At 37.0% G+C, this 11,722-nt stretch overlaps 3 protein-coding genes across 3 annotated transcripts; 1 reads left to right on the top strand and 2 right to left on the bottom strand.

Moving 5' to 3' along the window:
* Window positions 1-1,853: 1,853 nt before the first annotated feature.
* On the top strand, window positions 1,854-2,291 carry LOC110913334 (mucin-2-like). Its single transcript, XM_022158169.1, has one exon. It carries the CDS (start codon window positions 1,854-1,856, stop codon window positions 2,289-2,291), a length of 438 nt encoding a protein of 145 aa, XP_022013861.1.
* A 1,224-nt stretch (window positions 2,292-3,515) lies between these two features.
* LOC118487419 (secreted RxLR effector protein 161-like) lies at window positions 3,516-4,073 on the bottom strand. Its single transcript, XM_035984253.1, has one exon. It carries the CDS (start codon window positions 4,071-4,073, stop codon window positions 3,516-3,518), a length of 558 nt encoding a protein of 185 aa, XP_035840146.1.
* Window positions 4,074-7,069: 2,996 nt separating this feature from the next.
* Window positions 7,070-7,836, bottom strand: LOC110913332. The gene is made up of 2 exons (XM_022158168.1): window positions 7,564-7,836; window positions 7,070-7,474 (listed from the first exon to the last, which is right to left on the bottom strand). The coding sequence occupies exons 1-2, from the start codon at window positions 7,834-7,836 to the stop codon at window positions 7,070-7,072; spliced, it is 678 nt and encodes a 225-aa protein (XP_022013860.1).
* Window positions 7,837-11,722: the final 3,886 nt, after the last annotated feature.

Here is an 11,722-nt window from a genome sequence, read left to right as displayed (position 1 = left end):
TAACCAAGTTAAAAATTTCAGTTAAGTATGTCATGTATCTTGCACATGAGGGTAGGTTAGTAATTTTACTAGTACAAAGGACGAAAAGTGTAATTTACCCTTAAACAAATAAACAACCACCACCACCAAATCCCACCCCCACCACCACTGTGACAGTCACAACCCCAACAAAAATCCCTGAAATCATCGGCCACCACCGTCATCAAATCCCACAAATCCAACCACCACCACCACCACCAAATCCCCCAAATCCACTACAACCGTCACCGAATCCCACAAAAAAACCTACTGCCTTTCATTATCTACCACAAGGTACGACTGTCCCTGCTATTGACGGTCGTTGCCAGACCCCCCACCGGTGGCGCACACCAGAGGCACATCGGCGACGCACACCAGAGATACACTGGCGACGCACCATCGTGACGCACACTGGCGGTGTACCAACGTTCCTCCCTCTTCGTCACCGGCGAAAACCAGGGACCATCTTCCTAACCTAACAGGTGAGTATGGGAATGGGAATGTGAATGATGAACTGCTTTTGGTTTGATGGTATGCGTTTTATATGTATGAATCATATACACCAAACACCACCTGAAGTTTTTGGTTGCTTTTATGCACACTCAAGGAATGAGGAAAGGCCTAAAGCCATATTCATGATTTTTTTGCTTTCTTTCGTGCACACCCGGTTAATCCCCAACTTTTTTTGTTGCCTTTGCTTCTGATTAATTGATAAAAGATGGATTTCTATTTTGTATGTACAATTTGTGGGGGATGAACTACGAAGTTTGTAGAAGCTGAAAAAATGGAGTCGAAGTACATCAGAACTTTTGTGCACATGTTGGTGGTGGTGGCGGCACTGAGTGGAGGTGGATTTGGATGGTAGGTTTAGAGAGAGAAAGAGGTGAGATAGAGATATTGTTTATGTTTTAAATCTGATTTTTTATTGTTTAAATTTATTTTAGAAATTACCAATCTACCCTCATGTGCAAAGCACATGCCAACTTAATTGAAAATTTTAACATAGTTAGTGCTAAAGGACGTACAGTGTAACGAGTTTTCCAAATAAAGGATTGTGGCTGTAATTATCAAAGTTAAAGGCTATCCATTGAAATCCAATACAAACATAAAGGACGAAAAGTGTAACTTGTTTCTTCAAAGTTTTCATTAAGACATTTTATTTCATAATAATCTGAAGACCATTTATTTTTTATATTTAATTTGTTTATTTGTGGTAGGTAATAAATAAATCATTTCAATTATAAATAAACATGTAATGTTTTTAATTACAAACACTTAACATCCAAGAATAAAAATTAATAAATTCTACTAGCATTGACTTAAACGCTTAAAAACTTAAACTTAAACATAAAAATATATGGATTGTAACTTATCGGTTTGGTTCGGTTTTTTTTCGGTCATTGAAAATGGTCATCAAAAAACCAAACCGAAATTTTCGGTTATATAAAATTCGAAAATCGAACTGTCGATTTTCGATTCGTTTCGGTTCGGTTTCTTCAGTTATTTCGGTTTTCTGCTCGCCCCTACATTACATAGGTCATTCCATTCCCTCAAATTCATTCCATTCACACCCCATTGTCTTTTTTCATTCTATTCCCTCTCTCACCTTCATTACAAACACCTCCCACCACATCCATCTCCACCACTAGCCACCCACCACCTCTACCACCACCCGCACCACCGCCTACCATGTCGTCTTCGCCCGTCGCCGACACCAGCTACCGTTGACCACCCCCACCCCCACCCACTCCATCACCACCCTCCGCCACCTAACACCGACACCACCACCACTACCCGTCATCGCCACCACCCCTTCGCCAACGAACACGGGCGCCATGACCACCACCGCCGCCAACACAACCCACCGTTGTAGCCATCCTACGCCACCGAAATCAACCACCCCACTACCACCGACCACCACCGCCACCACCCACCACTGTGGCTACCCTACACCACCGAACACCAGGGCCACTGCCACATTCCGCCACCAAACACCGGTGTCACCGCCGTCAACAATTGTCGCTGCCACCACCGCTACCCGCCACTATAACCCGCCGTCGTCGTCACCTTCTGCCACCGAACACCGGACCACGACTACCCAATATCACCAGCCACCACCCACCGCCATCGCCACCCTCCACCACCGAACACCGACGTCACCGCCATCGACTACCACCACTACCCACAACCGCCAACCATCGCCGATTTTATTCTTGCTTCTTCTCCTGCCTACCAAACAATACAAGGTGATGATTCCTTTCATTCTCACATGATAACCAAACAAGACCATGGAATGGAACAATCAATTTCATTCCTTTGTCTATTCCATTATTTCGTGCATTTCATTCCTTCATTCATTTCATTACTCCATATCTAACAGACCATATGTATATTAAAAAAACGTCTTTGTGAAATAGTGGTTTTGATTTCTTAAAAATTTTTTTTTGGTATTCATCATTTTGGTTTAAAAAATAATTTAAGTCTTTATTAGTAGTGGTTTTGATTTTTTAAATAATTATTTTATTTTTTTTTGTCTTCATCGTTAGTGATTTTGATTTTTTAAATAAAACAAAGCCTTGATAAATAGTTATTTTGATTTTTTAAATAATTGTTTTTTGTCTCCCTAATTAGTGATTTTGATCTTTTAAATATTGTTTTGTTATAATTTAACAAGGATTAACACAAGATTAGTGCTAAAACTTTAAGAACTTTAGAAATGTTATAAGAGAAAGAAGAAAATAGATTTATAACTTATAAAAGTGTATACATGAGGTGCATTTTTCCTTCTAACTTGAGCTAGTATTTATACTACAAAAAGATTAACTATTTGGTGGACAAGGTTAACTATTTGGTGGACAAGATTAACTATTTAGTAGACAAGGTTACCCATAAGTTTGACAAAGAGTTCATCCACTTGCTTGGGTAAAATCTTAGAGGTAAATCTTGATCTACATGGTAAACTCTACGTGATATTCATAACACTCCCCCTTGGATGACACTTTGCAAACTTCGGGGTCTTTAAGTACCGCCTCATTAAAAACCTTGCTAAAGAAAAACCCAGTGGGAGAAAACATTAGCTAAGGGAAAAAGAGTACAGTCTATAGCTCCCCCTCAAGTTTGCAATTTGCAAGGAATCACATTCTCCGTACATGACGCTTGCCAATGTCATGAACATGTTTCCTGAAAGTTGCTGTAGGTAGTGCTTTTGTGAAAAGATCGGCTGAATTATTGCTGGATTGGACATATCTCATCTCGACCTGGTTGTCTTTAATAAGGTCCCGAGTATATGCAAAGAATCTTGGTGGTATATGTTTTGTTCTGTCACTTTTGATATACCCTTCTTTCACTTGAGAGACACAGGCGGCATTATCTTCATGGATAGGAGTTGGACTTCGATCTTTCTCTAGCCCACAAGAAGTCACTATGTGTTGTGACATAGATCTTAGCCATACACATTCTCTTGAAGCTTCATGTAGTGCAATGACTTCAGCATGATTTTAGGATGTTGCGACAAGTGTTTGTTTCTGAGAACGCCATGAAATCACAGTTCCTCCGTTCATAAATACATATCCAGTTTGAGATTTTGCTTTATGAGGATCAGATAAATAACCTGCATCTGCATAACCAACTAACCCTTCTTTTGAATCGTTAGGATAAAACAAGCCTAAATCAACAGTGCCTCGAAGATATCGAAAAATATGTTTAATCCCATTCCAGTGCCTTTTAGTAGGAGCTGAACTAAATCTTGCTAACAATTTCACTGCAAAAGAAATGTCAGGTCTCGTACAATTCGTAAGATACATAAGTGCTCCAATTGCACTGAGGTATGGTACTTCTGGACCAAGAACTTCTTCGTTGTCCTCACAAGGATGAAATGGATCATTTTCGACATTAAGTGATCTTACGACCATTGGAGTGCTTAAAGGATTTGCCTTGTCTATATTGAAACGTTTCAACAGCTTTTCGGTATAATTCGTTTGATGCACAAGTATTCCATTGCTCATATGTTCAATTTGTAAACCAAGACAATATTTGGTTTTTCCAAGGTCTTTCATTTCAAATTCTTTCTTTAAAGAATAATTGCTTCATGAATTTCTTTTTGCGTCCCAATCATATTTAGGTCATCAACATATACGGCTATGATCACGTATCCTGATGTTGTCTTCTTAATAAAGACACATGGACAGATAAGATTATTTGTATAACCTTTACTTGTCAAATACTCGCTCAAACGATTGTACCACATCCTTCCAGATTGTTTCAACCCATATAAAGATCTTTGTAATTTGATCGAATACATTTCTTTGGGTTTTGAACTTAACGCTTCAGGGAGTTTAAATCCTTCCGGAACTTTCATATAGATCTCACTATCAAGTGATCCATACAAGTAAGTTGTAACGACATCCATAAGACGCATTTCTAACTTTTTAGAAACTGCTAAGCTGATTAAGTATCTAAAGGTTATTGCATCCATAACGGGAGAATATGTTTCTTCATAGTCGATCCCTGGCCTTTGTGAAAAACCTTGAGCTACAAGTCTCGCTTTATATCTTGTAACCTCATTTTTCTCATTTCGTTTTCGTACAAAAACCCATTTATATCCTACAGGCTTTACAGCCTTAGGTGTAACAACAATAGACCCAAAAACCTTTCGTTTGTTGAGTGAATCTAATTCAGCTTGCATAGCGCCTTTCCATTTATCCCAATCATGTCTATTTTGACAATCATTGACAGATTTTGGTTCAGGATCATCATCTCCACCCATGATGTCACTTGCTATAGAATAAGAAAATATCTCATCAATTTTTTCCATTTCCTATCGGTTCCATATGATATGTGTATGACCATAGTTGATTGATATCTCTTTGTTAGTATCATCAACATCTTTCTCATGAGAGGTTTCGGTATTTATTGTTTTATCAAGATCATTCTCTTTGTGGTCAATTTCTTTTACAAGTGCTTTTCTTTTTCGTGGATTCTTATCCTTTGAACTGACTGTCTTCCATGTTTTAAACGTTTTTGAGATTCATGAGCTATCTTATTATCTATTGCCTTACTTGGGATCTCAACTCGAGCTGGAGCATTAGCGGCTGGTATATGAGATTTTGTAACTCTGTTTGTATCAGTAAAAGCATCAGGCAATTGATTTGCAATGTCTTGCAAGTGTATTATCTTCTGAATCTCTGTCTCACATTGTTTTGTTCTTGGATCAAGATGAGACAATGAAGGCACACACCATGAGACATCATTTTCTCGTTTTTTATTTTCTCCCCCTAATGCTGGGAACATTGCCTCGTTAAAATGGCAGTCATCAAAACGTGCTTTAAATACATCACTTATTAAAGGTTCAAGATATCGTATGATGGAGTCTGTTTCATATCCAACATATATTCCCAACCTTCTTTGAGGTCCCATTTTTGTGCGTTGTAGGAACATACACTGCACACCCAAAAATTTTAAGGTGGGAAATGTCTGGCTCATGGCCAGAAACAAGTTGTAGTGGGGAGTTCTTATGATTTGCACTTGGTTGCATGACCCAAAATCAACACAGGAAGTTTTGTTCTCAGTATTAATGGTCTAGCGATTAGCTGTAAACGTTTGATCAATGATTCAGCTAAGCCATTTTGTGTGTGTACATGAGCAACAGGGTGTTCGACAACAATTCCCACAGACATACAATAATCATTAAAAGCATGTGATGTAAATTCACCAGCATTATCAAGTCTCACCCTTTTAACAGTGTAATCAGGGAAATGTGCTCGTAGTTTGATAATTTGAGCAAGAAATTTTGCAAAGACAATATTACAAGTTGATAATAAAGAGACATGAGACCATCTGCTGGATGCGTCTATCAAGACCATGAAATATCTAAACGGTCCACATGGTGGATGAATTGGTCCACATATATCACCTTGAATTCTTTCAAGAAACATTGATGATTCCTTGTCAACTTTTAAGGATGAAGGCCTTGTAATTAGTTTTCCAAGTGAACAAGAGGTACATAGAGGCATTTTATCTTATTGGGGGATCTTTTGATATTTCAGTGGATGTCAATGTGTGTTTTCAATAATTCTTTTCATCATTGTAGATCCTGGATGGCCTAGTCTGTCATGCCATAAGTTAAATGTCTCAGGATCACAAGAACTTTCCTTTACTGCCATATGTGCTTGAGGCACATTAATGTGTGTATAATGCAAACCAGAGTGGAGCATTGGCAGTTTTTCCAATATATGGTCTTTGCTCATGATGTGTAAATATTTCTTTTTATCAACAGTCCTTGACTGAGTATCATATCCGTTATGATATATGTTTTTGAAACTCAACAAGTTTCTTGTTGATTTTGAGAAAAATAAAGCATTCACTATTAAGAGCTTTGTACCATTTGGTAATATTAAATTAGCTTTTCCCACTTCTTCTATCAAGTTTATAGGACCTGATATTGTATCAACGGTTCCTTTTGTTGGTTTCAACTCATAAAAATATTTCTTAGATTTAAGTATAGTGTGTGTGGCTCTATCCGCTATACATATATCTGCATCATTTGTCTGCTCTTGTGCTCCAGTGGTATTCTTTTTAATCTTGAAAATATAAAGAGAAATAATAATAAGTGTATAACAAAGGCATTGTGAATTATTTTATAATAAGAAGTTTATTTATTAGTTGAAAACGTTACATGAAAAGAAAGACTACTGAAACATAATAAAGATACTTATAATAAAGGAAATTACATAATTGTTGCACATAATTATTATGGGGTTTAGCAACATTCATTTCAGAGTTCCATGTTATTGTTAAAGTCGGCGACATTCAGTTCGACGTTGATATCATTAAAATTATCCACATGGTTCATCTCCCTTTCTTTTCTTTTGAGAGAGGCTTGGTAAAGTTCACATAAATGTGAAGGTGTACGACAAGCCTTTGACCAATGGTTTGCACTTCCACATCTGAAACAAGAAGTGCCATTGTTTTCGGACCTACCGGCTTCATTCCTTTTGTTATACTGGTTGGGATTGGTATTTTGTGGAGTGTGGTAATTGGGGATTCTTTGATTTCAACCACGACCACGACCGCGACCATGTCCACGACCATGTGAATTACCTCGGAAATTATTATTCCTTTTGAAGGAATAATTGCGACCATTACCTTTACCAAAATGGCCACGGCCACGGCCTCGTCCCCATTTTCTTCCAGAGTCTTTAGTATCATCATTAATAACAACATTTGCTTCTGGAATGGCTAATGATCCAGCGGGACGAGCTTGATGATTTTTCATTAGTAGCTCATTTTTTTTCTCTGCTACGAGGAGAAATGAATTTAGATCAGAATATCTTTGAAACTTTTGCAACCGATATTGTTGTTGCAAGTTTATATTTGATGCATGAAATGTGGAGAAAGTTTTCTCCAACATATCTTCCTCGTAACAGTTTGCCCACAAAATCGGAGCGTTGAGCATATCCTGAACAAAGCAAAGGTGTATTCATTCACCTTTTTAAAATCTTGGAACCTGAGATTGTTCCATTCATCTCTAGCAGTGGGAAGTAAAACTTCCCTTTGATTATCAAATCTGCTTTTTAAATCTTCCCACAAAACGTATGGATCCACAAAATTTGAATATTCAAATTGCAACATCTCATCAATGTGTTTATGGAGGAAGACATCGGTTTTGGCCTTTTCTTGATCGCTACAATCGTTCCACCCCGTTATCGTTTCCAAAACACCCATTGACTTGAGATGTCGCTTAACATGTGACGTCCACGGCATATAATTTTCTCCGGTGATATTAAGAGCCGGGAATTCAATTTTTGCGATGTTTGCCATTTTGTTGCTAAACATAAATAAGATAAATATTAAAATCTAAATACTCATTAAAAATGAGAAAACATATAAAGGTACAGCTATAAACAAATAAATGAATACATAAGTCCTGAAAAGATGAGGTGGAAGCTCATATATTAAGGTCGGCAACAATATTAATATTATGCCGGCCAATATTAAAACCGGGTGAATCATCTTCGAAATTTCTTCTTGAATAACTTTGAGAAGAAGAGTGTTTGCTGTGGAAAAAATGATTGATAATTGGTTATTTATAGTGGTAAATTATAACCGTTTGATAGCCGTTGTACAACGATTATATATATATGTATATGTATATATGTATATATATATATATATATATATATAATAAATGATGTATTAAGGAAATGTTATTTTATAAGATATAAAATTAGGATGTATAATAATAAGAATAAAAATGTTAGTATACATGAATGTAAACTCTAAATTAAATGTTAGTATGTGCGTATAAATAAAAGTTAGATGCATAAATAAATACAAGTGCTATCAAGTCTTTCAGTCTCTTTAATTTTTTTTTTTCATATTTTTTTAAGTATGGGACTTAATTGTTTTTATGATAGAAGTGTCTCGATAACAGGGTCTCTTAAAGGAAAACAATCCCACGATACATAAAAAGACATGTTACGTTTTCTGTAGTCCAACAACGACCGTATGTCCATCGTAAGTTACATCTGCACTGGTATTAGTTTATCATAAAAATTATAGTTTATATATTAATCAAATACTTACTTTTATTATAATTGCTTGAACGTTTCCTTGGCTAGAGCCTCGTGCTGATAACGTGTTATAATTTAACAAGGATTAACACAAGATTAGTGCTAAAACTTTAAGAACTTTAGAAATGTTATAAGAGAAAGAAGAAGAGAGTTGTATAACTTATAAAAGTGTATACATGAGGTGCATTTTTCCTTCTAACTTGAGCTAGTATTTATACTACAAAAAGATTAACTATTTGGTGGACAAGGTTAACTATTTGGTGGACAAGATTATAACTATTTAGTAGACAAGGTTACCCATAAGTTTGACAAAGAGTTCATCCACTTTCTTGGGTAAAATCTTAGAGGTAAATCTTGATCTACATGGTAAACTCTATGTGATATTCATAACACTCCCCCTTGGATGACACTTTGCAAACTTCGGGGTCTTTAAGTACCGCCTCATTAAAAACCTTGCTAAAGAAAAACCCAGTGGGAAAAAACATTAGCAAAGGGAAAAAGAGTACAGTCTATAGCTCCCCCTCAAGTTTGCAATTTGCAAGGAATCACATTCTCCATACATGACGTGTCACACCCTCAAATTACCACCTAGGGAGTGTCCCTGTTAGGCGTGTGACTACTAGCAATGAGCCACTAATTACATTGAATCACAGGTTGTAATAAAGTTCCATCAATTAAGTAATAACAATTCCAATCATAAGTTATTCAAAATCACAAGTTCAGCGGAAGCATTAAAGTATCATAAGGTAAATACGAATTCAATCATAATAAATAAGTATTTGACAAATAATCCCGTTGGTATGACCATGACCACTCCTGCTCTCCAGCCAGCAAGCTCCTGTTTCAATCACCTAACGACCTGCGAGCATGTAACAAGTGTATCAGACAAAGCTGGCGAGTTCACAGTTTATGAAAATGTTTGTTACCAAGTGTTTAAAACAGTTCATTAACATAAGCAAGTAATATTGTTAATATCTCAATTTCGAACAAGACGGCTCCTGAATTACATGACTGCCCTTTCCCACGTACTCCTATCCAGTACTGGGCCCGACTAGGTCATTAGTTCACATCCGTCCTCTCTAGGAGCGGTGTGAGGGTGCCAAACCTAAGTAGCGCTACCAACTAATACCCGTTACCCTCCAGGTAACATAATAAGGGACTTACAAGAATGATAGGTGAGAATATTAACCAATATACCCGTTTTTACCCAAAAGACTTATCCCTCCACGGGATACCCACTGACTGTCCCCAACCACTGGGACGCATGCTCGAATGTAGTGAACTCACCTTAGAGTGCTCGGTATGATTAAATATCTTGATTACTAGTTGAATAAACACGCCCTAAAAGGGTTATCGATACAGTCAGTCACAATTAATTCATGTAATTATGATTCACATCAAATATATATATATATATATATTAATCACAGAATGCACCCATGTACTTTAAACCATTCATCAACTAGAGAAAATAACAATCGCTTGGCACGTAACTGTTCAACTTGTCATTTACATACACACATCATTTATTAACCCACACATTCAGACTTCATTAGGGTTCATGGCTTTCCCCAAGTTTATATCGGCTATCCCACTTAACCCGCGGCCCAAGCTATTCTCGGCCCCTAACAGGAGTTGTTTTAATTGAATGGACCAAACACCAACACATGGTGTGCGGCCCGAATGGCAACACAACATTTTTCTTTTTTCTTTTTTTTTTTGCTATCCAACAAGTTACTTGGCCCAACTCGTGCAAGTGGCCAATGATACTCAACAGTTTAGAATCCAACTCATGATTTGGTTATTAAGCACACTAACATGACATCGGCCATTATATGGTTTGTAAATTTAACTCGTATATTAAAGAGTCAATTAAAATAGTTACATACCCCACAATTAAAACACTACACACATTGGTCTAACAAAGATATATATGGGAATGCATTCAAATGTATCGTACGGCCCACTAATTCTAACAAGCCAGTAACAACTATCAGCCCAACAATGTGTAATGCATTTGTTAAGATATTTGGTCCATACCTAAGCCCAAGTCATGTATTTGATGTTCATATCAGTGGTCCGAAAATTGACCCAATTATGAAATCAAAGAAGCAACTATTCTACACCACCAAATATTTCTAATTCACATTCACAGTGAGGTAACCAACCATATAAGCGGCCCACTACCGATTTATAACTAATAGTCCATTCTAACTTGTTCAGTTTACCATTAGTTCATGTTATATAATGATCAAACAAGTCATGCAACTTATCCTTCATGCATATAATACTCCCACTGACAATTTCATTAAATGTCCACATGATTTGGTTTGGTTGCACATGAGCCGCCAAGTTCATATCTGGACTATTAATTTTTGTGCAACCATGTGACTTCCTTCTATGGGCCCTCACAACCGATTGGCATCAATATTAAAGATTGTGCATATAATATGCTTACACTCAAACCTATATCAGCCACTAACATGTAATTTCAACATTATCACATCATGTATTAGCACATAAATCGCATGTCATTAATCTAAATTGAAATCAGTAATATTATACTAACCGATGATGATGTAGTGTGTGCTAGAGCAATAAGGAGGGATGTTTCTTCGAGAGCTGCTGCCGTCGCTATTCTTAGGGGTCTAGGGTTTGCTAAGTGATATTTTTGAGTTGTGAATCAATAGAAGAAAAGGGTCTACGGATTTATAGCACAAATGGGCCGGTTAACATGCAACATTCCATAATAAAATAGAAGACATAGTGGGCCGAAGTCAGTTATTTAAGTGGGCCGAGATCTAACAGTAATGTGCAGTGTTGAACCAAGATTAATTTAAATGTTCAGTGGGCTCGGTGGCCCATGCGGAGAGCTGAATACGTTGCCGGGTGTTAACATGTAAAGATGCGGCCCAAATGTCGAAACATTACTAGATAAATTATCGTATCATTCAGTTTGACAAGATTATACGAACATAACATATTAATCATAATCAGGAAAGATAACGAGAAATGAGGATTAAAAGATGGAACGCTACCTTGAAAGTTCGGGTTGTCACATCATCCCCAACTTGAAAGATATTTCGTCCCGAAATTTGATAAGTAACACGGAGGAGTGAAGTGATAAATCACAG

This window comes from Helianthus annuus, chromosome 15 (genome assembly GCF_002127325.2).
Source record: "Helianthus annuus cultivar XRQ/B chromosome 15, HanXRQr2.0-SUNRISE, whole genome shotgun sequence".
Classification (NCBI taxonomy): Eukaryota; Viridiplantae; Streptophyta; class Magnoliopsida; order Asterales; family Asteraceae; genus Helianthus; species Helianthus annuus.
The sequence above is the reverse complement of the archived record's forward strand: the minus strand, read 5'-3'. Positions and strand labels throughout refer to the sequence as shown.